The sequence below is a fragment of the Heptranchias perlo genome, chromosome 12, assembly GCF_035084215.1.
Source record: "Heptranchias perlo isolate sHepPer1 chromosome 12, sHepPer1.hap1, whole genome shotgun sequence".
NCBI classification, from domain to species: Eukaryota; Metazoa; Chordata; class Chondrichthyes; order Hexanchiformes; family Hexanchidae; genus Heptranchias; species Heptranchias perlo.
In genome coordinates this window covers 74,194,302-74,221,881 of record NC_090336.1, presented here as the reverse complement: position 1 = coordinate 74,221,881, position 27,580 = coordinate 74,194,302, and the positions used below count along the sequence as shown (strand labels likewise).

At 49.7% G+C, this 27,580-nt stretch overlaps 1 protein-coding gene across 1 annotated transcript in view; it reads left to right on the top strand.

Annotated features, from left to right (window-relative positions):
* Positions 1-27,580, top strand: part of LOC137327764 (lamin-B1.S-like) — a 73,778-nt gene that overhangs the window by 24,678 nt on the left and 21,520 nt on the right. The window contains exons 6-10 of the mRNA XM_067993574.1: positions 3,775-3,881; positions 5,062-5,285; positions 6,148-6,232; positions 25,292-25,478; positions 27,171-27,290. Coding sequence (XP_067849675.1) covers positions 3,775-3,881; positions 5,062-5,285; positions 6,148-6,232; positions 25,292-25,478; positions 27,171-27,290 — 723 coding nt within the window. The remainder of the gene's footprint in view (positions 1-3,774; positions 3,882-5,061; positions 5,286-6,147; positions 6,233-25,291; positions 25,479-27,170; positions 27,291-27,580) is intronic.

Genomic DNA, 27,580 nt, shown 5'->3' with positions numbered 1-27,580 from the left:
GAGGGAGGGTCAGTGTTGGGGAGGGAGGGGAGGTGCTGGAGGAGGGAGGGGAGGTGCTGGGGGAGGGAGAGGAGGTGCTGGAGGAGGGAGGGGAGGTTCTGGAGGAGGGAGGGGAGGTTATCGGGGAGGGAGGGGAGGTGCTGGGGGAGGGAGGGGAGGTTCTGGAGGAGGGAGGGGAGGTTCTGGAGGAGGGAGGGGAGGTTCTGGAGGAGGGAGGGGAGGTTATCGGGGAGGGAGTGGAGGTGCTGGAGGAGGGAGGTTCAGTGTTGGGGAGTGAGGGGAGGTGCTGGGGGAGGGAGGGGAGGTTCTGGAGGAGGGAGGGGAGGTTCTGGAGGAGGGAGTGGAGGTGCTGGAGGAGGGAGGTTCAGTGTTGGGGAGGGAGGGGAGGTGCTGGAGGAGGGAGGGGAGGTTCTGGAGGAGGGAGGGGAGGTTCTGGAGGAGGGAGAGGAGGTGCTGGAGGAGGGAGGGGAGGTGCTGGAGAAGGAAGTGGAGGTGCTGGAGGAGGGAGGGGAGGTGCTGGAGGAGGGAGGGGAGGTTCTGGAGGAGGGAGGGGAGGTTCTGGAGGAGGGAGAGGAGGTGCTGGGGAGGGAGGGTCAGTGTTGGGGAGGGAGGGGAGGTGCTGGAGGAGGGAGGGGAGGTGCTGGAGGAGGGAGGGGAGGTGCTGGAGGAGGGAGAGGAGGTGCTGGAGGAGGGAGGGGAGGTGCTGGAGGAGGGAGGATCAGTGTTGGGGAGGGAGGGGAGGTGCTGGAGGAGGGAGGGGAGGTTCTGGAGGAGGGAGGGGAAGTTCTGGAGGAGGGAGGGGAGGTTCTGGAGGGGAGGGGAGGTTCTGGAGGAGGGAGGGGAGGTGATCGGGGAGGGAGGGGAGGTGCTGGGGGAGGGAGGGGAGGTTCTGGAGGAGGGAGGGGAGGTTCTGGAGGAGGGAGGGGAGGTTCTGGAGGAGGGAGAGGAGTTGCTGGGGGAGGGAGGGGAGGTGCTGGAGGAGGGAGGGGAGGTGCTGGAGGAGGGAGGGGAGGTGCAGGGAGAGGGAGGGAGGTGCTGGGAGGGAGGGTCAGTGTTGAGGAGGGAGGGGAGGTTCTGGGGGTGGGAGTGGAGGTGCTGGAGGAGGGAGGGTCAGTGTTGGGGAGGGAGGGGAGGTGTTGGGGAGGGAGGGGACGTGCTGGAGGAGGGAGGGGAGGTTCTGGAGGAGGGAGGGGAGGTGTTGGGGAGGGAGGGTCAGTGTTGGGGAGGGAGGGGAGGTGCTGGAGGAGGGAGAGGAGGTGCTGGGGGAGGGAGGGGAGGTGCTGGGGAGGGAGGGGTGGTGCTGGAGGAGGGAGAGGAGTTTCTGGAGGAGGGAGGGGAGGTGCTGGGGGAGGGAGGGAGTTTCTGGAGGAGGGAGAGGAGGTGCTGGGGGAGGGGGGGAGGTGACTGGGAGGGAGGGGAGGTGCTGGAGGAGGGAGGAGAGGTGCTGGGGGAGGAGAGGAGGTGCTGGGGGAGGGAGGGAGGTGCTGGGGAGGGAGGAGAGGTGCTGGAGGAGGGAGGGGAGGTGCTGGGGGAGGGAGGGGTGGTGCTGAGGAGAGAGGGGAGGTGACTGGGAGGGAGGGGAGGTGCTGGAGGAGGGAGGGGAGTTTCTGGAGGAGGGAGGGTCCTCAGTATCCCTGGGCCAAGGAGGGATAAAAGGTCACGCAGGGTTTCTGCTCCTGGTCAGTATCGGGTGAACCCCCCTCTCCCTCCCCCCGCTGGAATTGCATGAATATAAATCAGGAACAGCAGAATTGGGTGTGTCTGCGATGCCCCCCAAGGTCAAATAGTTTGCCAGATTCTAGACACAGAACAGCTCCTTAGTTGAGGTGACAGAGCCCTTGGAACATTGCGGGGAAGATTATTCCGTGCACGAGCAATAGGGAAATTGTTCACAACTAACTCCTTTATAATTTCACTCCATCAAATGTACAGAGCAAATTGCAGATGGTGGGAAAGCTGGATTTCAGTCTCTGGAACAATGTTCGGTACTAGGAGCAGCGTTTAAGTTACTTCGGTTACAGTGGACGGCGGTCCAATCGCCAAAGATTTGGGACGAGGAGGCACAGCTCCTGTGTGGTGTCGGCAGTGAGAACTGTACTGCCTGGTTAGATTTCTCTGGAAGTGCAGGTTCTCACAGTGCCAATCCTGGCATCGGGGGTAGCACTGAGTCAGGAGGTCGTGGGTTCGAGCCCCCACTCCAGAGACTTGAGCATAAAATCCAGGCTGACGCTCCCAGTGCAGTACTGAGGGAGCATTGCACTGTCGGAGGGTCAGTACTGAGGGAGCGCCGCACTGTCGGAGGGTCAGTACTGAGGGAGCGCTGCACTGTCGGAGGGTCAGTACTGAGGGAGCGCCGCACTGTGGGAGGGTAAGTACTGAGGGAGCGGCGCACTGTCGGAGGGTCAGTACTGAGGGAGCACTGCACTGTCGGAGGGTCAGTACTGAGGGAGTGCCGCACTGTCGGAGGGTCAGTACTGAGGGAGTGCTGCACTGTGGGAGGGTCAGTACTGAGGGAGCGCTGCACTGTCGGAGGGTCAGTACTGAGGGAGCGCTGCACTGTCGGAGGGTCAGTACCGAGGTAGCGTCGCACTGTCGGAGGGTAAGTACTGAGGGAGCGGCGCACTGTCGGAGGGTCAGTACTGAGGGAGCACTGCACTGTCGGAGGGTCAGTACTGAGGGAGTGCCGCACTGTCGGAGGGTCAGTACTGAGGGAGTGCTGCACTGTGGGAGGGTCAGTACTGAGGGAGCGCTGCACTGTCGGAGGGTCAGTACTGAGGGAGCGCTGCACTGTCGGAGGGTCAGTACTGAGGGAGCGCTGCACTGTCGGAGGGTCAGTACTGAGGGAGTGCTGCACTGTCGGAGGGTCAGTACTGAGGGAGCGCTGCACTGTCGGAGGGTCAGTACTGAGGGAGTGCTGCACTGTCGGAGGGTCAGTACTGAGGGAGTGCTGCACTGTCGGAGGGTCAGTACTGAGGGAGCGCTGCACTGTCGGAGGGTCAGTACTGAGGGAGTGCTGCACTGTCGGAGGGTCAGTACTGAGGGAGCGCTGCACTGTCGGAGGGTCAGTACTGAGGGAGTGCCGCACTGCCGGAGGGTCAGTACCGAGGGAGCGCCGCACTGTCGGAGGGTCAGTACTGAGGGAGCGCCGCACTGTCGGTGGTTCAGTACTGAGGGAGTGCTGCACTGTCGGAGGGTCAGTACTGAGGGAGTGCTGCACTGTCGGAGGGTCAGTACTGAGGGAGTGCTGCACTGTCGGAGGGTCAGTACTGAGGGAGTGCTGCACTGTCGGAGGGTCAGTACTGAGGGAGCGCCGCACTGTCGGAGGGTCAGTACTGAGGGAGTGCTGCACTGTCGGAGGGTCAGTACTGAGGGAGTGCTGCACTGTCGGAGGGTCAGTACTGAGGGAGTGCTGCACTGTGGGAGGGGCTGCCTTTCGGGTGAGACGTTAAACCGAGGGCCCCGTCTGCCCTCTCAGGTGGATGTAAAAGATCCCACGGCCACTATTTTGAAGAAGAGCAGGGGGTGAGTTCTCCCCGTGTCCTGGGGCCAATATTTACCCCTCAACCAACATCTCTAAAACAGATTATCTGGTCATTTATCTCGTTGCTGTTTGTGGGATCTTGCTGTGCGCAAATTGGCTGCCACGTTTCCTACATTACAACAGTGACTACACTTCAAAGGTACTTCATTGGCTGTAGAGTGATGCCCTGAGGTTGTGAAAGGCGCTATATAAATGAAAGTTCTTTATCGGTCCTGTACTTTTGATGTGTTCAGGGCCTGTGGCAACAGCTGGATAAATGGGCAGATGTGCAATCAACAGCACTTCCTCTGAGGGGAGAGACTGAAATGGAGATGACACAGCGAGAAGTTGCAGACAACAGGTACCCAGGGTGTGGACTATCCTGAGTCTAAATTAATTAGCCTTTATGAACATAGGAAAAGGAGGAGGCCATTCAGCCCCTCGAGTCTGTTCCGCCATTCAATTAGATCATGGCTGATCTGTATCCTAACTCCATCTACCTGCCTTGGTTCCGTAACCCTTAACATCCAGGCTTGGGCTCATAAGTGGCAAGTAACATTCGTGCCAGATAAGTGCCAGGCGATGACCATCTCCAACAAGAGAGAGTCTAACCACCTCCCCTTGACATTCAACGGCATTACCATCGCCGAATCCCCCACCATCAACATCCTGGGGGTTACCATTGACCAGAAACTTAACTGGACCAGCCATATAAATACTGTGGCTACAAGAGCAGGTCAGAGGCTGGGTATTCTGCGGCGAGTGACTCACCTCCTGACTCCCCAAAGCCTTTCCACCATCCACAAGGCACAAGTCAGGAGTGTGATGGAATACTCTCCACTTGCCTGGATGAGTGCAGCTCCAACAACACTCAAGAAGCTCGACACCATCCAAGACAAAGCAGCCCGCTTGATTGGCACCCCATCCACCACCCTAAACATTCACTCCCTTCACCACCGGCGCACGGTGGCTGCAGTGTGTACCATCCACAGGATGCACTGCAGCAACTCGCCAAGGCTTCTTCGACAGCACCTCCCAAACCCGCGACCTCTACCACCTAGAAGGACAAGGGCAGCAGGTACATGGGAACAACACCACCTGCACGTTCCCCTCCAAGTCACACACCATCCCGACTTGGAAATATATCGGCCGTTCCTTCATCGTCGCTGGGTCAAAATCCTGGAACTCCCTTCCTAACAGCACTGTGGGAGAACCTTCACCACACGGACTGCAGCGGTTCAAGAAGGAGGCTCACCACCACCTTCTCAAGGGGCAATTATGGATGGGCAATAAATGCCGGCCTCGCCAGCGACGCCCACATCCCATGAACGAATAATAAAAAAAATCACAGGCGACTGAACCAAGGCCAACAACAAGGTGGAGTGAGGAACTAATGAGGAATGAATTCCAGAACTGCTCAATGAGCGGACTGTCCGATACAATGAGTGAGCTGGAATATTCATTCCCTCTGATTATCAGTCAGGAGATCTCTGTGAACGCTGATACCCCATCTAACACTCCCTCCCTTTCTATGAATCAAGGTTACACAAAGACCTGGCTGATTGGTTCCGGAAAAACTCGGGCTCGGATCCCTCTCCAACTTGGAGCGAGACAGAACCGGCAGCAAGTAACCCCCGCCTCGCAGATCAGGAGGAGAACGAGGAGGGCAATGTGCGGGAGGCTGCCCGGCAGACTGAGACTGAACTGGGTGGACGAGCTGTCTCCCCATCGGTCACTGTAACAGCCCAGAGTGAAAACCTAGAGGGTACGGGCCAATTACCCGCTTCAGTCTCCTAGTTCAGTCCGAGAGGTTTCAGTGACTGCGGACTCTACGTTTGTACCCTCTTATTAACATAGAATCAGGCCATTCGGCCCAGCTGGTCTATCCCGGTGTTTATGCTCCGCACGAGCCTCCTCCCTCCCTACTTCATCTCACCCTATCAGCATATCCTTCTATCCCTTTCTCCCTCATGTGTTTATCCAGCTTCCCCTTAAATCCATCTACACTATTCACCTCAACTACTCCTTGTGGGAGCGAGTTCCACATTCTCACCACTCTCTGGGTAAAGAAGTTTCTCCTGAATTCCCTATTTTATTGATTGGTGACCATCTTATATTTATGGCCCCTCGTTCTGGACTTGTTTGCCTGCCCGCTAATCTCCTTCTGTAGTAACAATGATTCCAGCACCGGGTGAACGTCCTCTGTGGGACGCAGCTCTCCAGGGCGGGGAGCACCCCCGGTTTGATCGCTGGCCTGGGCTGCGTCAGCTGGTCAGAGCCGCCGTGGTGACGAGCGCCTCGGTCAGCCGGGACTCGACGTTCCCGCTCGTTAATTAATGGCACGGCTTGGGATATTAAATGTGGACGGGGGTCAGACTCGGCTCTGAAGCCTCCTGTAGTGGAATAGCCTACCGGCAGGCGCTGCCTGAAGAATGGCCGGTTCGTGAGGTTCCCCACCTTAGTGCAGAGACAGTGAACTGGGGGGTGGGGGTGAAAATCATTTTTTAAATTCTACTCACCGAGCGACTCGCAAAGGATTGTCCCGGCACTTCCCTGAGCGCTCGTGAGTCAGACAGATGTTTATTCTCCACATGGTTATTGCTCTAAACCTCTGCCTGTTTCAACAGACTCACAAATCACCCAGGAGTGGTCAGGAGAGACGAGGCGATTGTCCACACACCTCACAGTGAGGGAGGGCCAGGCTTCCTCCAGGTACCGTTCAGGAACAAACCCGAGGGTTGGGCGTGTGTGGAGGCGTTGGAGGCTCATCACGTCACTTGGCTTTTCAACCGTGGGTGGCCATCCAGTGATCTTTAACCTGCGATTGGTGCATCCGCTGGGTCTCTCTCCCTCTCTGCGATTGGTGCATCCGCTGGGTCTCTCTCCCTCTCTGTGATTGGTGCATCTATTGGGTCTCTCTCCCTCTCTGTGATTGGAGCAACTATTGGGTCTCTCTCCCTCTCTGTGATTGGTGCATCTGTTGGGTCTCTCTCCCTCTCTGTGATTGGTGCATCTATTGGGTCTCTCCCTCTCTGTGATTGGTGCATCTCTTGGGTCTCTCTCCCTCTCTGTGATTGGTGCATCTCTTGGGTCTCTCCCTCTCTGTGATTGGTGCATCTATTGGGTCTCTCTCCCTTTCTGTGATTGGTGCATCCGTTGGGTCTCTCTCCCTCTCTGTGATTGGTGCATCTGTTGGGTCTCTCTCCCTTTCTGTGATTGGTGCATCTGTTGGGTCTCTCCCTCTCTGTGATTGGTGCATCAGTTGGGTCTCTCCCTCTCTATGATTGGTGCATCTGTTGGGTCTCTCTCCCTCTCTCTGATTGGTGCATCTATTGGGTCTCTCCCTCTCTGCGATTGGTGCATCTCTTGGGTCTCTCTCCCTCTCTGTGATTGGTGCATCTCTTGGGTCTCTCTCCCTCTCTGTGATTGGTGCATCTATTGGGTCTCTCCCTCTCTGTGATTGGTGCATCTGTTGGGTCTCTCTCCCTCTCTGTGATTGGTGCATCTCTTGGGTCTCTCCCTCTCTGTGATTGGTGCAACTATTGGGTCTCTCTCCCTCTCTGTGATTGGTGCATCTCTTGGGTCTCTCTCCCTCTCTGTGATTGGTGCATCTGTTGGGTCTCTCTCCCTCTCTGTGATTGGTGCATCTCTTGGGTCTCTCTCCCTCTCTGTGATTGGTGGAAATATTGGGTCTTTCCCTCTCTGCGATTGGTGCATCTGTTGGGTCTCTCTCCCTCTCTGTGATTGGTGCATCTCTTGGGTCTCTCTCCCTCTCTGTGATTGGTGCAACTATTGGGTCTCTCCCTCTCTGTGATTGGTGAATCTGTTCATCTCCCCCCCGCACCCTCTCTTTTTTTCCAAACTGACTAAATTATCTGCTCACCTCAACCTCCAGTTTTCATGAAGGGATAAACACCTGTTCAATGTTCAAACCTGCCGTTCCTCGTCACAGACGCTGTGTATTTCCAGCATTCCCTGTTTTTATTCCCAATCCAGTGTGGGCTGTGAATAACAGGGACGCTGTCGGATATATAATCTGTGGAGAAACGGCTGTCTGTCGATACTGACACATTTACTGTACATCAGAGAGCAAGTTATTATCTTAATGGCGAGAAACTGGAAAGTACTGCAGTACAAAGGGATCTGGGGGTCCGAGTGCAAGAAAATCAAAAAGTTAGTATGCAGGTGCAGCAGGTGATCAAGAAGGCCAACAGAATGTTGGCTTTTATTGCTCGGGGGATAGAATATAAAAACAGGGAGGTATTGCTGCAGTTATATAAGGTATTGGTGAGACCGCACCTGGAATACTGCATACAGTTTTGGTCTCCATACTTAAGAAAAGACATACTTGCTCTCGAGGCAGTACAAAGAAGGTTCACTCGGTTAATCCCGGGGATGAGGGGGTGGACATGTGAGGAGAGGTTGAGTAGATTGGGACTCTACTCATTGGAGTTCAGAAGAACGAGAGGCGATCTTATTGAAACATATAAGATTGTGAAGGGGCTTGATCGGGTAGATGCGGTAAGGATGTTCCCAAGGATGGGTGAAACTAGAACTAGGGGGCATAATCTTAGAATAAGGGGCTGCTCTTTCAAAACTGAGATGAGGAGAAACTTCTTCACTCAGAGGGTAGTAGGTCTGTGGAATTTGCTGCCCCAGGAAGCTGTGGAAGCTACATCATTAAATAAATTTAAAACAGAAATAGACAGTTTCCTAGAAGTAAAGGGAATTAGGGGTTACGGGGAGCGGGCAGGAAATTGGACATGAATTTAGATTTGAGGTTAGGATCAGATCAGCCATGATCTTATTGAATGACCGAGCAGGCTCGAGGGGCCGATTGGCCTCCTCCTGCTCCTATTTCTTATAGTCATAGTCATAGAGTCATACAGCACGGATAGAGGCCCTTCGGCCCATCGTGTCCGCGCCGGCCATCAGCCCTGTCTACTCTAATCCCATATTCCAGCATTTGGTCCGTAGCCTTGTATGCTATGGCATTTCAAGTGCTCATCCAAATGCTTCTTGAATGTTGTGAGGGTTCCTGCCTCCACAACCCTTTCAGACAGTGAGTTCCAGACTCCAACCACCCTCTGGGTGAAAAAGTTCTTTCTCAAATCCCCTCTAAACCTCCCGCCTTTTACCTTGAATCTATGTCCCCTTGTTATAGAACCCTCAACGAAGGGAAAAAGCTCCTTAGTATCCATCCTATCTGTGCCCCTCATAATTTTGTACACCTCAATCATGTCCCCCCTCAGCCTCCTCTGCTCCAAGGAAAACAAACCCAATCTTCCCAGTCTCTCTTCATAGCTGAAGCGCTCCAGCCCTGGTAACATCCTGGTGAATCTCCTCTGCACCCTCTCCAAAGCGATCACATCCTTCCTGTAGTGCGGCGACCAGAACTGCACACAGTACTCCAGCTGTGGCCTAACCAGTGTTTTATACAGCTCCATCATAACCTCCTTGCTCTTATATTCTATGCCTCGGCTAATAAAGGCAAGTATCCCATATGCCTTCTTTACCACCTTATCTACCTGTTCCGCCGCCTTCAGGGATCTGTGAACTTGCACACCAAGATCCCTCTGACCCTCTGTCTTGCCTAGGGTCCTCCCATTCATTGTGTATTCCCTTGCCTTGTTAGTCCCTCCAAAGTGCATCACCTCGCACTTTTCCGGGTTAAATTCCATTTGCCACTGTTCTTATGAAGCTGGACTGTAGGATAGCTGGAAATCTTACCGGGAACCAATGTCAAAAAACAATATCAGCAACTGAGACGTGGGAAGCAACCCAGGGTGTTTCACAGTTGGTGAGAGTGTGGAGTGGGAGGGGAGCATTGGAGCCAAGCAGGAGGGTGTGCCGAGGTTGTGTTTTTGAAAGAAAGGTTGGGAGGGGGGCTGAGATGCAGCATATTGAAGCATCAGATCTGTGTCACACAGTGACAGTGTGCGTGTGATTGCCCAAACACTGAGTTCCTAATCTTGGCTCAGTCATAGGAGCAGGGATGTCTTACTGCAGTTGTACAGGGCGTTGGAGAGACCACATCTGGAGTATTGTGTGCAGTTTTGGTCTCCTTATCTGAGGGAGGATGTCCTTGCCATGGAGAGAGTGCAACGAAGGTTTACCAGACTGATCCCTGGGATGGCAGGACTGACGTATGAGGAGAGATTGGGTCGACTAGGCCTATATTCACTTGAGTTTAGAAGAATGAGAGGTGATCTCATCGAAACATATAAAATTCTAACAGGACTAGACAGACTAGATGCAGGGAGGATGTTCCCGATGGCTGGGGGTCCAGAACGAGGGGTCACAGTCTCAGGATACGGGGTAGGACATTTAGAACCGAGATGAGGAGAAATTTCTTCACTCAGAGGGTGGTGAACCTGTGGAATTCTCTACCACAGAAGGCAGTGGAGGGCAAGTCACTGAATAGATTTAAGAAGGAGCTAGATAGACTTCTAGACACAAAAGGCATCAAGGGGTATGGGGAGAGAGCGGGAATATGGTATTGAGATAGAGGATCAGCCATGATCACATTGAATGGTGGAGCAGGCTCGAAGGGCCAAATGGCCTACTCCTGCTCCTATTTTCTATGTTTCTATGTTTCATTGTGTGATTTAAAGGGTTAAATTATGAGGACAGGTTGCACAGACTGGGCTCGTATTCCCTTAGAGTTTAGAAGATTAAGGGATGATCTAATTGAGGTGTTTAAGATGATTAAAGGATTTGATAGGTTAGATGGAGAGAAACTATTTCCTCTGGTGGGGGGAGTCCAGAACAAGGGGGGCAGAACCTTAAAATTAGAGCCAGGCCGTTCAGGGGTGATGTCAGGAAGCACTTCTTCACACAAAGGGGAGTGGGAATCTGGAACTCTCTCCCCCAAAATACAAGAGTTCAATTGGAGCTTTCAAGACAGAGATTGATAGATCTTTGTTGGGTAAGGGTATTAAGGGATATGAAGCCAAGGCGGGTAAAGAGTGTTAAGATACGGATCAGACATGATCTGACTGAATGACGGAACAGGCTTGAGGGGCTGAATGGCCTCCTCCTGTTCCTGTGTGTGGCGACAATGAGCAGAAGTCTGTTGTGTGTTAGTGTCCTGTGGAATTTTTTTTATTATTCGTTCACGGGATGTGGGCGTCGCTGGCGAGGCCGGCATTTATTGCCCATCCCTAATTGCCCCTTGAGAAGGTGGTGGTGAGCCGCCTTCTTGAACCGCTGCAGTCCGTGTGGTGACGGTTCTCCCACAGTGCTGTTAGGAAGGGAGTTCCAGGATTTTGACCCAGCGACGATGAAGGAACGGCCGATATATTTCCAAGTCGGGATGGTATGTGACTTGGAGGGGAACGTGCAGGTGGTGTTGTTCCCATGTGCCTGCTGCCCATGTCCTTCTAGGTGGTAGAGGTCGCGGGTTTGGGAGGTGCTGTCGAAGAAGCCTTGGCGAGTTGCTGCAGTGCATCCTGTGGATGGTGCACACTGCAGCCACTGTGCGCCGGTGGTGAAGGGAGTGAATGTTTAGGGTGGTGGATGGGGTGCCAATCAAGCGGGCTGCTTTGTCCTGGATGGTGTCGAGCTTCTTGAGTGTTGTTGGAGCTGCACTCATCCAGGCAAGTGGAGAGTATTCCATCACACTCCGGACTTGTGCCTTGTAGATGGTGGAAAGGCTTTCGGGAGTCAGGAGGTGAGTCACTCGCCACAGAATACCCAGCCTCTGACCTGCTCTTGTAGCCACAGTATTTATATGGCTGGTCCAGTTAAGTTTCTGGTCAATGGTGACCCCCAGGATGTTGATGGTGGGGGATTCGGCGATGGTAATGCTGTTGAATGTCAAGGGGAGGTGGTTAGACTCTCTCTTGTTGGAGATGGTCATTGCCTGGCACTTGTCTGGCGTGAATGTTACTTGCCACTTATCAGCCCAAGCCTGGATGTTGTCCAGGTCTTGTTGTATGTGGGCTCGGACTGCTTCATTATTTGAGGGGTTGCAAATGGAATCATCAACGAACATCCCCATTTCTGACCTTATGATGGGGGGAAGGGCATTGATGAAGCAGCTGAAGATGGTTGGGCCTAGGACACTGCCCTGAGGAACTCCTGCAGCAATGTCCTGGGGCTGAGATGATTGGCCTCCAACAACCACTACCATCTTCCTTTGTGCTAGGTATGACTCCAGCCACTGGAGAGTTTTCCCCCTGATTCCCATTGACTTCAATTTTACTAGGGCTCCTTGGTGCCACACTCGGTCAAATGCTGCCTTGATGTCAAGGGCAGTCACTCTCACCTCACCTCTGGAATTCAGCTCTTTTGTCCATGTTTGGACCCGGGCTGTAATGAGGTCTGGAGCCGAGTGGTCCTGGCGGAACCCAAACTGAGCATCGGTGAGCAGGTTATTGGTGAGTAAGTGCCGCTTGATAGCACTGTCGACGACACCTTCCATCACTTTGCTGATGATTGAGAGTAGACTGATGGGACGGTAATTGGCCGGATTGAATTTGTCCTGCTTTTTGTGGACAGGACATACCTGGGCAATTTTCTACATTGTCGGGTGGATGCCAGTGTTGTAGCTGTACTGGAACAGCTTGGCTAGAGGCGCAGCTAGTTCTGGAGCACAAGTCTTCAGCACTACAGCCGGGATGTTGTCGGGGCCCATAGCCTTTGCTGTATCCAGTGCACTCAACCGTTTCTTGATATCACGTGGAGTGAATCGAATTGGCTGAAGACTGGCTTCCGTGATGGTGGGGATAGCGGGAGGAGGCCGAGATGGATCATCCACTCGGCACTTCTGGCTGAAGATGGTTGCAAACGCTTCAGCCTTGTCTTTTGCACTCACGTGCTGGACTCCGCCATCATTGAGGATGGGGATGTTTACAGAGCCTCATCCTCCCGTTAGTTGTTTAATTGTCCACCACCATTCACGACTGGATGTGGCAGGACTGCAGAGCTTTGATCTGATCCATTGGTTGTGGAATCACTTAGCTCTGTCTATAGCATGTTGCTTCCGCTGTTTAGCACGCATGTAGTCCTGAGTTGACGCTTCACCAGGTTGGCACCTCATTTTTAGATACGCCTGGTGCTGCTCCTGGCATGCTCTTCTACACTCCTCATTGAACCAGGGTTGATCCCCTGGCTTGTTGGTAATGGTAGAGTGAGGAATATGCCGGGCCATGAGGTTACAGATTGTGCTGGAATATAATTCTGCTGCTGCTGATGGCCCACAGCCATCCCGTGGAATTGTGTGTTCGTGTCCAGTGGAATTGTGTGTTAGTGTCCCACGGAATTGTGTGTTAGTGTCTCATGGAATTGTATGTTTGTATCCCAGGAAATTGTATGTTAGTGTCCAGTGGAATTGTGTGTTTGTGCCCCACGGATCTGTGTGTTAGTACCCCATTTAATTGTGTGTTAGTGTCTCACAGAATTGTGTGTTAGTTTCTCACGGAATTGTATGTTAGTGTCCTGTGCAATTGTGTGTTAGTGTTCCACGGAATTGTGTGTTAGTGCCCCATCGAATTGTGTGTTAGTGTCCCAGAGAATTGCCTGTTAGTGTCCATGGCATTGTGTGTCAGTGTCCCACGGAAATGTGTGTTAATGTACCACAGAAGTGTGTGTTAGTGTCCCACGGAATTGTGTGTTAGTATCCCATGGAATCATGTGTTAGTGTCCCATGGAATTGTGTGTTAGTGTCCCAGGGAATTGTGTTTTAGTATCCCATGGAATTGTGTGTCAGTGTCTCAGGGAATTGTGTGTTAGCATCCCGTGGAATTGTGTGTTAGTATCCCGTGGAATCGTGTGTTAGCATCCCGTGGAATTGTGTGCTAGCATCCCGTGGAATTGTGTGTTAGCATCCCGTGGAATTGTGTGCTAGCATCCCATGGAATTGTGTGTTAGTGTCCCAGGGAATTGTGTGTTAGTATCCCATGGAATTGTGTGTCAGTGTCTCAGGGAATTGTGTGTCAGTGTCCCGTGGAATTGTGTGATAGTGCGCCTTGGAATTGTGTGTTAGTATCCCATGGAATTGTGTGTCAGTGTCTCAGGGAATTGTGTGTTAGTATCCCATGGAATTGTGTGTCAGTGTCTCAGGGAATTGTGTGTTAGTGTCCCATGGAATTGTGTGTCAGTGTCTCAGGGAATTGTGTGTTAGTGTCCCATTGAATTGTGTGTTAGTGTCCCAGGGAATTGTGTGTTAGTATCCCATGGAATTGTGTGTCAGTGTCCCGTGGAATTGTGTGATAGTGCGCCTTGGAATTGTGTGTTAGTATCCCGTGGAATTGTGTGTTAGTATCCCGTGGAATTGTGTGTTAGTGCCCCATTGAATTGTGTGTTAGTGTCCCACGGAATTGTGTGTTAGTGTCCCATGGATTTGTCTCTTAGTATCCCATGGAATTGTGTGATAGTGTCCCGTGGAATTGTGTGTTTGTGTCCCAGGGAATTGTATGTTAGTGTCCTGTGCAATTGTGTGTTAGTGTTCCATGGAATTGTGTGTTAGTGGCCCTTGGAATTGTGAGCTGGTGTCTCACGGAATTGTGTGCTAGTGTCCCAGGGAATTGTCTGTTAGTATCCTAGGGAATTGTCTGTTAGTATCCCATGGAATTGTGTGTTAGTGTTCCACGGAATTGTGTGTTAGTATCCCATGGAATTGTGTGTTAGTATCCCATGGAATTGTGTGTTAGTATCCCATGGAATTGTGTGTTAGTATCCTGTGGAATTGTGTGTTAATGTTCCACGGAATTGTGTGTCAGTGCCCCGTGGAATTGTGTGTTAGTGTCCCACGGAATTGTGTGTTAGTATCCCATGGAATTGTGCATTAGTGTCCCGTGCAATTGTGTGTTAGTGCTCCATTGAGTTGTGTGTTCATGCCCCATGGAATTGTGTGTTAGTGTCCCACGGAATTGTGTGTTAGTATCCCATGGAATAGTGTGTTAGTATCCCATGGAATTATGTGTTTGTGTCCCAGGAAGTTGTGTGTTAGTGTCCCATGGAATGGTGTGTTAGTGTCCTACGGAATAATGTGTTCGTGTGCCAGGGAATTGTCTGTTAGTGTCCATGGCATTGTGTGTTAGTGTCCCACGGAATTGTGTGTTAGTAGCCAGTGGAATTGTGCTTTAGCGTCCCACGGAATTGTGTGTTAGTGTCCCAGGGAATTGTGTGTTAGTATCTCATGGAATTATGTGTCAGTGTCTCAGGGAATTGTGTGTTAGTGTCCCAGGGAATTGTGTGTTAGTGTCCCATGTAATTGTGTGTTAGTATCCCATGGAATCGTGTGTTAGCATCCCGTGGAATTGTGTGTCAGTGTCTCAGGGAATTGTGTGTTAGTGTCCCAGGGAAATGTGTGTTAGTATCCCATGGAATTGTGTGTCAGTGTCCCATGGAATTGTGTGTTAGTGCGCCTTGGAATTGTGTGTTAGTGTCCCACGGAATTGTGTGTTAGTGTCCCATGGATTTGTCTCTTAGTATCCCATGGAATTGTGTGTCAGTGTCCCATGGAATTGTATGTTAGTGTCCTGTGCAATTGTGTGTTATTGTTCCATGGAATTGTGTGTTAGTGGCCCTTGGAATTGAAGCTGGTGTCTCACAGAATTGTGTGTTAGTGTCCCAGGGAATTGTCTGTTAGTATCCTAGGGAATTGTCTGTTTGTATCCCATGGAATTGTGTGTTAGTGATCCATGGAATTGTGTGTTAGTATCCCATGGAATTGTGTGTTCGTATCCTGTGGAATTGTGTGTTAGTGTTCCACGGAATTGTGTGTTAGTGTGCCAGGGAATTGTGTGTTAGTGAGCCATGGAATTGTGTGTTAGTGTTCCAGGGAATTGTGTGTTAGTGTCCCATGGAATTGTTTGTCAGTGTCCCGTGGAATTGTGTGTTAGTGTCCCACGAAATTGTGTGTTAGTGTCCCATGGAATTGTTTGTCAGTGTCCCGTGGAATTGTGTGTTAGTGTCCCACGAAATTGTGTGTTAGTGTCCCATGGAATTGTTTGTCAGTGTCCCGTGGAATTGTGTGTTAGTGTCCCATGGAATTGTGTGTTAGTGTTCCACGGAATTGTGTGTTGGTATTCCACGGAATTGTGTGTTGGTGCTCCATGGAATTGTGTGTTAGTGTTGCACAGAATTGTGTGTTTGTGTCCCAGGAAATTGCATGTTAGTGCCCTGTGGAATTGTGTGTTAGTGTCCCACGAAATTCACTGTTAGTATCTCATGGAATTGTGTGTTAGTGTCTCACGGAATTGTGTATTAGTGTCCCATGGAATTGTGTGTTAGTGTCCCAGGGAATTATGTGTTAGTGTCACAGGAAATTGTGTGTTAGTGCCCTGTGGAATTGTGTGTTAGTGCTCCGCAGAATTGTGTGTTAGTATCCCATGGAATTGTGTGTTAGTGTCTCGCGGAATTGTGTGTTAGTGTCCCACAGAATTGTGTGTTAGTGTCCCAGGGAATTATGTGTTAGTGTCCCGTGGAATTGTGTGTTAGTTTCCCAGGGAATTGTGTGTTAGTGTCCCGTGAATTGTGTGTTAGTGTCTCACCGAATTGTGTGTTAGTGTCCCGTGGAATTGTGTGTCAGTGTCCCATGGAATTGTGTGTTAGTGTCCTGTGCAATTGTGTGTTATTGTTCCATGGAATTGTGTGTTAGTGGCCCTTGGAATTGAAGCTGGTGTCTCACAGAATTGTGTGTTAGTGTCCCAGGGAATTGTCTGTTAGTATCCTAGGGAATTGTCTGTTTGTATCCCATGGAATTGTGTGTTAGTGATCCATGGAATTGTGTGTTAGTATCCCATGGAATTGTGTGTTCGTATCCTGTGGAATTGTGTGTTAGTGTTCCACGGAATTGTGTGTTAGTGTGCCAGGGAATTGTGTGTTAGTGAGCCATGGAATTGTGTGTTAGTGTTCCAGGGAATTGTTTGTCAGTGTCCCGTGGAATTGTGTGTTAGTGTCCCATGGAATTGTTTGTCAGTGTCCCGTGGAATTGTGTGTTAGTGTTCCAGGGAATTGTGTGTTAGTGTCCCATGGAATTGTTTGTCAGTGTCCCGTGGAATTGTGTGTTAGTGTCCCACGAAATTGTGTGTTAGTGTCCCATGGAATTGTTTGTCAGTGTCCCGTGGAATTGTGTGTTAGTGTCCCATGGAATTGTGTGTTAGTGTTCCACGGAATTGTGTGTTGGTATTCCACGGAATTGTGTGTTGGTGCTCCATGGAATTGTGTGTTAGTGTTGCACAGAATTGTGTGTTTGTGTCCCAGGAAATTGCATGTTAGTGCCCTGTGGAATTGTGTGTTAGTGTCCCACGAAATTCTCTGTTAGTATCTCATGGAATTGTGTGTTAGTGTCTCACGGAATTGTGTATTAGTGTCCCACGGAATTGTGTGTTAGTGTCCCAGGGAATTATGTGTTAGTGTCACAGGAAATTGTGTGTTAGTGCCCTGTGGAATTGTGTGTTAGTGCTCCGCAGAATTGTGTGTTAGTATCCCATGGAATTGTGTGTTAGTGTCTCGCGGAATTGTGTGTTAGTGTCCCACAGAATTGTGTGTTAGTGTCCCAGGGAATTATGTGTTAGTGTCCCGTGGAATTGTGTGTTAGTTTCCCAGGGAATTGTGTGTTAGTGTCCCGTGAATTGTGTGTTAGTGTCTCACCGAATTGTGTGTTAGTGCCCCGTGGAATTTTGCGTTAGTGTCCCAGGGAATTGTGTGTTAGTGTCCCGTGGAATTGTGTGTTAGTATCCGGTGGAATTGTGTGTTAGTGTCCGGTGGAATTGTGTGTTAGTATCCGGTGGAATTGTGTGTTAGTGTCCCGTGGAATTGTGTGTTAGTGTCCCGTGGAATTGTGTGTTAGTGTCCCGTGGAATTGTGTGTTAGTGGCCCTTGGAATTGAAGCTGGTGTCTCAAAGAATTGTGTGTTAGTGTCCCAGGGAATTGTCTGTTAGTATCCTAGGGAATTGTCTGTTTGTATCCCATGGAATTGTGTGTTAGTGATCCATGGAATTGTGTGTTAGTATCCCATATAATTGTGTGTTCGTATCCTGTGGAATTGTGTGTTAGTGTTCCACGGAATTGTGTGTTAGTGTGCCAGGGAATTGTGTGTTAGTGAGCCATGGAATTGTGTGTTAGTGTTCCAGGGAATTGTGTGTTAGTGTCCCATGGAATTGTTTGTCAGTGTCCCGTGGAATTGTGTGTTAGTGTTCCACGGAATTATGTGTTAGTGTCCCATGGAATTGTTTGTCAGTGTCCCGTGGAATTGTGTGTTAGTGTCCCACGAAATTGTGTGTTAGTGTCCCATGGAATTGTTTGCAGTGTCCCGTGGAATTGTGTGTTAGTGTCCCATGGAATTGTGTGTTAGTGTTCCACGGAATTGTGTGTTGGTATTCCACGGAATTGTGTGTTGGTGCTCCATGGAATTGTGTGTTAGTGTTGCACAGAATTGTGTGTTTGTGTCCCAGGAAATTGCATGTTAGTGCCCTGTGGAATTGTGTGTTAGTGTCCCACGAAATTCTCTGTTAGTATCCCATGGAATTGTGTGTTAGTGTCTCACGGAATTGTATATTAGTGTCCCACGGAATTGTGTGTTAGTGTCACAGGAAATTGTGTGTTAGTGCCCTGTGGAATTGTGTGTTAGTGTCCCACAGAATTGTGTGTTAGTGTCCCAGGGAATTATGTGTTAGTGTCCCGTGGAATTGTGTGTTAGTTTCCCAGGGAATTGTGTGTTAGTGTCCCGTGAATTGTGTGTTAGTGTCTCACCGAATTGTGTGTTAGTGCCCCGTGGAATTGTGTGTTAGTGTCCCGTGGAATTGTGTGTTAGTATCTGGTGGAATTGTGTGTTAGTGTCCGGTGGAATTGTGTGTTAGTATCCGGTGGAATTGTGTGTTAGTGTCCCGTGGAATTGTGTGTTAGTGTCCCGTGGAATTGTGTGTTAGTGTCCCGTGGAATTGTGTGTTAGTATCCGGTGGAATTGTGTGTTAGTGGCCCTTGGAATTGAAGCTGGTGTCTCACAGAATTGTGTGTTAGTGTCCCAGGGAATTGTCTGTTAGTATCCTAGGGAATTGTCTGTTTGTATCCCATGGAATTGTGTGTTAGTGATCCATGGAATTGTGTGTTAGTATCCCATGGAATTGTGTGTTCGTATCCTGTGGAATTGTGTGTTAGTGTTCCACGGAATTGTGTGTTAGTGTGCCAGGGAATTGTGTGTTAGTGAGCCATGGAATTGTGTGTTAGTGTTCCAGGGAATTGTGTGTTAGTGTCCCATGGAATTGTTTGTCAGTGTCCCGTGGAATTGTGTGTTAGTGTCCCGTGGAATTGTGTGTTAGTGTCCCACGAAATTGTGTGTTAGTGTCCCATGGAATTGTTTGTCAGTGTCCCGTGGAATTGTGTGTTAGTATCCCATGGAATTGTGTGTTAGTGTTCCACGGAATTGTGTGTTGGTATTCCACGGAATTGTGTGTTGGTGCTCCATGGAATTGTGTGTTAGTGTTGCACAGAATTGTGTGTTTGTGTCCCAGGAAATTGCATGTTAGTGCCCTGTGGAATTGTGTGTTAGTGTCCCACGAAATTCTCTGTTAGTATCCCATGGAATTGTGTGTTAGTGTCTCACGGAATTGTGTATTAGTGTCCCACGGAATTGTGTGTTAGTGTCACAGGAAATTGTGTGTTAGTGCCCTGTGGAATTGTGTGTTAGTGCTCCGCAGAATTGTGTGTTAGTATCCCATGGAATTGTGTGTTAGTGTCTCGCGGAATTGTGTGTTAGTGTCCCACAGAATTGTGTGTTAGTGTCCCAGGGAATTATGTGTTAGTGTCCCGTGGAATTGTGTGTTAGTTTCCCAGGGAATTGTGTGTTAGTGTCCCGTGAATTGTGTGTTAGTGTCTCACCGAATTGTGTGTTAGTGCCCCGTGGAATTTTGCGTTAGTGTCCCGTGGAATTGTGTGTTAGTGTCCCGTGGAATTGTGTGTTAGTATCCGGTGGAATTGTGTGTTAGTGTCCCGTGGAATTGTGTGTTAGTGTCCCGTGGAATTGTGTGTTAGTATCCGGTGGAATTGTGTGTTAGTGTCCTGTGGAATTGTGTGTTAGTATCCGGTGGAATTGTGTGTTAGTGTCCCGTGGAATTATGTGTTAGTGTCCCGTGGAATTGTGTGTTAGTGTCCCGTGGAATTGTGTGTTAGTATCCGGTGGAATTGTGTGTTAGTGTCCCGTGGAATTGTGTGTTAGTATCCGGTGGAATTGTGTGTTAGTGTCCCGTGGAATTGTGTGTTAGTGTCCCGTGGAATTGTGTGTTAGTATCCGGTGGAATTGTGTGTTAGTGTCCCGTGGAATTGTGTGTTAGTATCCGGTGGAATTGTGTGTTAGTGTCCCGTGGAATTGTGTGTTAGTGTCCCGTGGAATTATGTGTTAGTGTCCCGTGGAATTGTGTGTTAGTGTCCCGTGGAATTGTGTGTTAGTGTCCCGTGGAATTGTGTGTTAGTATCCGGTGGAATTGTGTGTTAGTGTCCCGTGGAATTGTGTGTTAGTATCCGGTGGAATTGTGTGTTAGTGTCCCGTGGAATTATGTGTTAGTGTCCCGTGGAATTGTGTGTTAGTGTCCCGTGGAATTGTGTGTTAGTGTCCCGTGGAATTGTGTGTTAGTATCCGGTGGAATTGTGTGTTAGTGTCCCGTGGAATTGTGTGTTAGTATCCGGTGGAATTGTGTGTTAGTGTCCCGTGGAATTGTGTGTTAGTATCCGGTGGAATTGTGTGTTAGTGTCCCAGGGAATTGTGTGTTAGTATCCCGTGGAATTGTGTGTTAGTGTCCCGTGGAATTGTGTGTTAGTATCCGGTGGAATTGTGTGTTAGTGTCCCAGGGAATTGTGTGTTAGTATCCCGTGGAATTGTGTGTTAGTGTCCCAGGGAATTGTGTGTTAGTATCCCGTGGAATTGTGTGTTAGTGTCCCGTGGAATTGTGTGTTCGTGTCCCAGACTGGAGACAGTGGAGAAAGGCTTGAGGTCACTTTTCGTTCCATCCATTCTGGAACTATTGAGACTTTTGGATCGAGTTGACTTTTCCCGTTCCGCCTTAACCCCGAGCCGTTGTGAATGGGCCAGTGTGGGAGCGAATCAGCTGGTGAGTAAATGATCAGTGAAGCTTACCATTGGACGTCTTGGCATCAACACTGACCCCTTGTGGTCACCACGTGAAGTGACCGATAATGGTCACAGAACTTGGAACCCAAGGGGCAGGAGATCTTGTCAGTGATGTTGTTGTACGAAGGCTTCATGATATTATCAAATTCTGCTCCCTGCTACGGAAATGCAGGCAGTAATCAGTTGATCCTTGTCTGGTTCGTGCAATGACTAGAGTTCAGGGGGTCCATTCTTTCCAATTGTTAATTAGCTAAGATAGCGACCTATTTTTTTAAATTCGTTCATGGGATGTGGGCGTCGCTGGCGAGGCCGGCATTTATTGCCCATCCCTAATTGCCCCTTGAGAAGGAGGTGGTGAGCCGCCTTCTTGAACCGCTGCAGTCCGTGTGGTGACGGTTCTCCCACAGTGCTGTTAGGAAGGGAGTTCCAGGATTTTGACCCAGTGACCATGAAGGAACGGCGATCTAATGTCCAAGTCGGGATGGTGTGTGACTTGAGAGGGGAACGTGCAGGTGGTGTTGTTCCCATGTGCCTGCTGCCCTTGTCCTTCTAGGTGGTAGAGGTCGCGGGTTTGGGAGGTGCTGTCGAAGAAGCCTTGGCGAGTTGCTGCAGTGCATCCTGTGGATGGTACACACTGCAGCCACAGTGCGCCGGTGGTGAAGGGAGTGAATGTTTAGGGTGGTGGATGGGGTGCCAATCAAGCGGGCTGCTTTGTCCTGCATGGTGTCGAGCTTCTTGAGTGTTGTTGGAGCTGCACTCATCCAGGCAAGTGGAGAGTATTCCATCACACTCCTGACTTGTGCCTTGTAGATGGTGGAAAGGCTTTGGGGAGTCAGGAGGTGAGTCACTCGCCGCAGAATACCCAGCCTCTGACCTGCTCTTGTAGCCACAGTATTTATATGGTGGGTCCAGTTAAGTTTCTGGTCAATGGTGACCCCCAGGATGTTGATGGTGGGGGATTCGGCAATGGTAATGCCGTTGAATGTCAAGGGGAGGTGGTTAGACTCTCTCTTGTTGGAGATGGTCATTGCCTGGCACTTGTCTGGTGCGAATGTTACTTGCCACTTATCAGCCCAAGCCTGGATGTTGTCCAGGTCTTGCTGCATGCGGGCTCGGACTGCTTCCTTATCTGAGGGGTTGCGAATGGAACTGAACACTGTGCAATCATCAGCGAACATCCCCATTTCTGACCTTATGATGGAGGGAAGGTCATTGATGAAGCAGCTGAAGATGGTTGGGCCTGGACACTGCCCTGAGGAACTCCTGCAGCAATGCCCTGGGGCTGAGATGATTGGCCTCCAACAACCACTACCATCTTCCTTTGTGCTCGGTATGACTCCAGCCACTGGAGAGTTTTCCCCCTGATTCCCATTGACTTCAATTTTACCAGGGCTCCTTGGTGCCACACTCGGTCAAATGCTGCCTTGATGTCAAGGGCAGTCACTCTCACCTCACCTCTGGAATTCAGCTCTTTTGTCCATGTTTGGACCAAGGCTGTAATGAGGTCTGGAGCCGAGTGGTCCTGGCGGAACCCAAACTGAGCATCGGTGAGCAGGTTATTGGTGAGTAAGTGCAGTTTGATAGCACTGATATTTACGGTAATAAGAGTGTCACTCTCTGCAATTTCAGGGCCAATCAGCAGTGGCTCGACCCCCACAGCTCGATGAGGTCTTTGGGCTTAATCTCAATGTTTCTTCCACGCTCTGTGTCAAAGTCAACCCCATAAGTGACTCTCCCTGCGATGAACCCAGTGTGACCTTACAGGTCCAGTTTCTGGGGATAGAGCGGCCGACAAGGAGTCAAATGGGAAACCTTGTTGCTGCAGTTAACTCACCAGATGTAAAACAATCCCTCGCATCTACTGCTAATGGACCAATAAACACACTACCACACCCTGGTTTAAATTACACACAACCGAACAAGTTTATTGAAACTAACAGATGATCAGCAGCAAGAGGCAATACATCAAGGAGCGAATTTTACAGGTGTTCACTCACGTTCCTTCCTTGGGGACAAAAATAACAAATATCTCAAAGTTTGCTCACGCTGCTGATAATAAATCTGGACTGACGTTTGTACTCTAGCTCTTATAGGTGGAGACATGTACCACACCTGGAGCACTCTGCACAGTTCTGGTCTCCATATTACCTTGGTTTGACCACATCTGGAGCACTGTGCACAGTTCTGGTCTCCATATTACCTTGGTTTGACCACATCTGGAGCACTGTGCACAGTTCTGGTCTCCATATTACCTTGGTTTGACCACATCTGGAGCACTGTGCACAGTTCTGGTCTCCATATTACCTTGGTTTGACCACATCTGGAGCACTGTGCACAGTTCTGGTCTCCATATTACCTTGGTTTGACCACACTTAGATTACTGTGCACAGTTCTGGTCTCCATATTAGAACAGAAGAAATAGGAGCAGGAGTAGACCATTCGGCCCCTCGAGCCTGCTCCGCCATTCAATAAGATCATGGCTGATCTTCAACCTCAACTCCACTTTCCCGCCCGATCCCCAAATCCCTTGATTCCCCTAAAGTCCAAAAATCTATCCATCTCAGCCTTGAATATACTCAACGACTGAGCATCCACAGCCCTCTGGGGTAGAGAATTCCAAAGATTCACAACCCTCTGAGTGAAGAAATTCCTCATCATCTCAGTCTTGAATGTCCGACCCCTTATCCTGCGACTATGCCCCCTAGTTCTAGACTCTCCAGCCAGGGGGAACAACCTCTCAGCATCTACCCAGTCGAGCCCCCTCAGAATCTTATATGTTTCAACGAGATCACCTCTCATTCTTCTAAACTCCAGAGAGTATAGGCCCATTCTACTCAATCTCTCCTCATAGGACAACCCTCTCATCCCAGGAATTAATCTAGTGAACCTTCGTTGCACCGCCTCTAAGGCAAGTATATCCTTCCTTAGATAATGAGACCAAAACTGTACACAGTACTCCAGGTGGAGGTCTCACCAAAGCCCTGTATAATTGTAGTAAGACTTCCTTACTCTTGTACTCCAACCCCCTTGCAATAAAGGCTAATATGCCATTTGTCTTTCTAATTACTTGCTGTACCTGCATGTTAACTTTCTGTGTTTCTTGTACGAGGACACCCAAATCTCTCTGAACACCAACATTTAATAGTTTCTCACCATTTAAAAAATATTCTGTTTTTCTATTCTTCCTACCAAAGTGAATAACCTCACATTTCCCCACATTATATTCCATCTGCCACCTTCTTGCCCTCTCTCTTAACCTGTCTGTATCCCTTTGCAGACTCTTTGTGTCCTCCTCACAGCTTACTTTCCCACCTAGCTTTGTATCGTCAGTAAACTTGGATCCATTACACTCGGTCCCTTCATCCAAGTCATTAATATAGATTGTAAATAGCTGAGGCCCAAGCACTGATCCTTGTGGTACCCCACTAGTTACAACCTGCCAACCCGAAAATGACCCGTTTATTCCTACTCTCTGTTTTCTGTCCGTTAACCAATCCTCTATCCGTGCTAATATATTACCCTCAACCCCATGAGCCCTTATCTTGTGTGACAACCTTTTATGTGGCACCTTATCGAATACCTTTAGAAAATTCAAATATACGACATCCACTGGGTCCCCTTTATCTACCCTGCTAGCTACATCCTCAAAAAACTCTAAGAAATTTGTCAAACACGATTTCCCTTTCATAAAACCATGTTGACTCTGCCTAATCATATTATGATTTTCTAAGTGCCCTGTTACCATTTCCTTAATAATGGATTCCAGCATTTTCCCAATGACTGATGTCAGGCTAACTGGTCTGTACTTCCCTGTTTTCTCTCTCCCTCCTTTCTTGAATAGCGGGGTTACATTTCCTACCTTCCAATCCACAGGGACCGTTCTGGAATCTAGAGAATTTTGGAAGATCACAACCAATGCATCCACTATCTCTGCAGCCACCTCTTTCAAAACCCTCGGATGTAGGCCATCAGGTCCAGGGGATATATTGGCTTTTATTCATTATAACATGATGTCGAGGCACTGGAGAAGGTGCAAAAAGATTTACGAGGATGATACCAGAACTGAGAGGTTATAACCATGAAGAAAGATTGAACAGGCTGGGGCTCTTTTCTCTGGAAAAGAGAAGACTGAGGGGTGACCTGATCGAGGTCTTTAAGATTATGGAAGGTTTTGATAGGGTAGACGTAGAGAAAATGTTTCCACTTGTGGGGGAGACCAGAACTAGGGACCATAAATATAAGATAGTCACTAATAAATCCAATCGGGAATTCAGGAGAAACTTCTTTACCCAGAGAGTGGTGAGAATGTGGAACTCGCTCCCACAAGGAGTAGTTGAGGTGAATAGTGTAGATGGATTTAAGGGGAAGCTGGATAAACACATGAGGGAGAAAGGAATAGAAGGATATGCTGATAGGGTGAGATGAAGTAGGGAGGGAGGAGGCTCGTGCGGAGCATAAACGCCGGCACGGACCAGTTGGGCCGAATGGCCTGTTTCTGTGCTGTACGTTCTTTAGCTATCAATCAACAGCCTTACCTCAGAGATGTAACGTGGGACCTCCCCCCTCCCGCCCCTCACCGCTGGGGCGATGGGTCAGCACCAGTCGGGTCCGTCAGTATCATGTAAAACCTGTAACGGATTCTCAAACTCGGATCAATCAGTGTTGTCTTCCCTCCGCCCCCCCACCCCGCCCCTCAGTGCAACAACCTGTGTGAAGATACAGGAGGTGGATTCCAGAGGGTATTTTGTTCAACTCTTCAACACCTCCCCTGACAAGGATGTGGATCTCAGTGGCTGCATCCTGCAGCAGACCATTGGGTCGTATCCAGTGTCTGTGTACCGCTTCCCACCGCACACCTGGCTCCTAACGCATCGGTCCCTCACGGTAAGTACAAACGGTTCAAAGGAATATCACTACTCTGTCTGTCGCTACTGTCTGTCTGTCTGTCTGTATATCGCTACTGTCTGTCTGCAAATCGCTACTGTCTGTCTGCATATCGCTACTGTCTGTCTGTCTGTATATCGCTACTGTCTGTCTGTATATCACCACTGTCTGTCTGTCTGTATATAACTACTGTCTGTCTGTATATCACCACTGTCTGTCTGTCTGTATATCGCTACTGTCTGTCTGTATATAACTACTGTCTGTCTGTCTGTATATCGCTACTGTCTGTATATCGCTACTGTCTGTATGTCTGTATATCGTTATTGTCTATCTGTATATCGCTACTGTCTGTCTGTATATAACTACTGTCTGTCTGTCTGTATATCGCTACTGTCTGTATATCGCTACTGTCTGTCTGTCTGTATATCCATATTGTCTGTCTGTATATCGCTACTGTCTGTCTGTCTGTCTGTATATCGCTACTGTCTGTCTGTCTGTCTGTATATCGCTATTGTCTATCTGTATATCGCTACTGTCTGTCTATCTGTATATCGCTTCTGTCTGTCTGTATATCAATATTGTCTATCTGTATATCGCTACTGTCTATCTGTCTGTATATCGCTACTGTCTGTATATTGCTATTGTCTATCTGTATATCGCTACTGTCTATCTGTCTGTATATCGCTACTGTCTGTCTGTATATCGCGACTGTCTGTATATCGCTACTGTCTGTCTGTCTGTATATCGCTATTGTCTATCTGTATATCACTACTGTCTGTCTGTCTGTCAATCTATATATCTGTCTATAGAGAAGTTATGTTAAACTTGTACAGAATCTTGGTTGGACCACACTTGGAGCACTGTGAACAGTTCTGGTCTCCATAATGTAAAAAGGATATAGAGGCACTGGAGAAGGTGCAAAAAAGATTCACAAGGATGATACCAGAACTGAGAGGATATACTTATCAGGAAAGATTGAACAGGCTGGGGCTCTTTTCTCTAGAAAAGGGAAGGCTGAGGGGTGACCTGAGAGAGGTCTTTAAGATTATGAAAGGGTTCGATAGGGTAGACGTAGAGAAAATGTTTCCACTTGTGGGGGAGACCAGAACTAGGACCCATAAATATAAGATAGTCACCAATAAATCCAATAGGGGATTCAGGAGAAACTTCTTTACCCATCCCTAGTTGCCCTGAGGTAGTAGTTTGATACAACTATGTGACTTGCTAGGCCACTTCAGAGGGCAGTTAAGAGTCAACCACATTGCTGTGGGACTGGAGTCACATAGAGGCCCAGACCGGGTAAGGACGGCAGGTTTCCTTCCCTAAAGGGACATCAGTGAACCAGTCGGGCGTTTACCACAATCCGACAGCTTCACGGTCACTTTTGCTGATAAAAGGATTGCTGTTTGTGGGATCTTGCTGTGCGCAAATTGGCCGTCAATGAGACAGCACCTCAGAAGCGCTTCATCGGCCGTGAAGCGTTTCGGGACGCCCCCCAGGATGGGCAAGGCGCGGCATAAGTATAGCGAGTCCTTTCTCACCGTTACTGCCCCGCGCCCCGCCCTATCAGCACGACCTAGATAGGGAACTCGGCGTACAGCCGATCGCAGCACCACGTGAAATGACGAACTCAGCGCAAGAACGTCGAGCTCAGCCCATCACCTTTACCTCACCTTTGGTTCGTTCACCCAGGTTTGGGCGGCCGTGGCCGATGTCGACCAGAAACCTCCCTCCGACCTTGTGAGGAAAGACCAGCGCAAATTCCGAGGCGGGCCAGAATGCACCACGACTCTTTGCGAGTCGAATGGACAGGTAACGGGAAGAGAATCGCGGGAAAGCTAACCGAGAGTCGGTCGGGACACCCGGGCCTCTCCCGCTGATGCCCAAACCCCGCCTGACGCAATGTTTCAGGCGGGCCTCTACATTCAGCAGAGAAAAAAAACAAGCCCGTTTCTCACAGGACGCGCTCAAAGATGCAAGTCGGGTCTTTCGCGGGTTGTAAGGATCCCGATTACAATCTCCAGGTACAGGCGGGTGGTACGTGTAAACGTACATCAGACCTGCCCCACAAAGAGCAAAGCGCGCTGCCCTGAAGTCACACT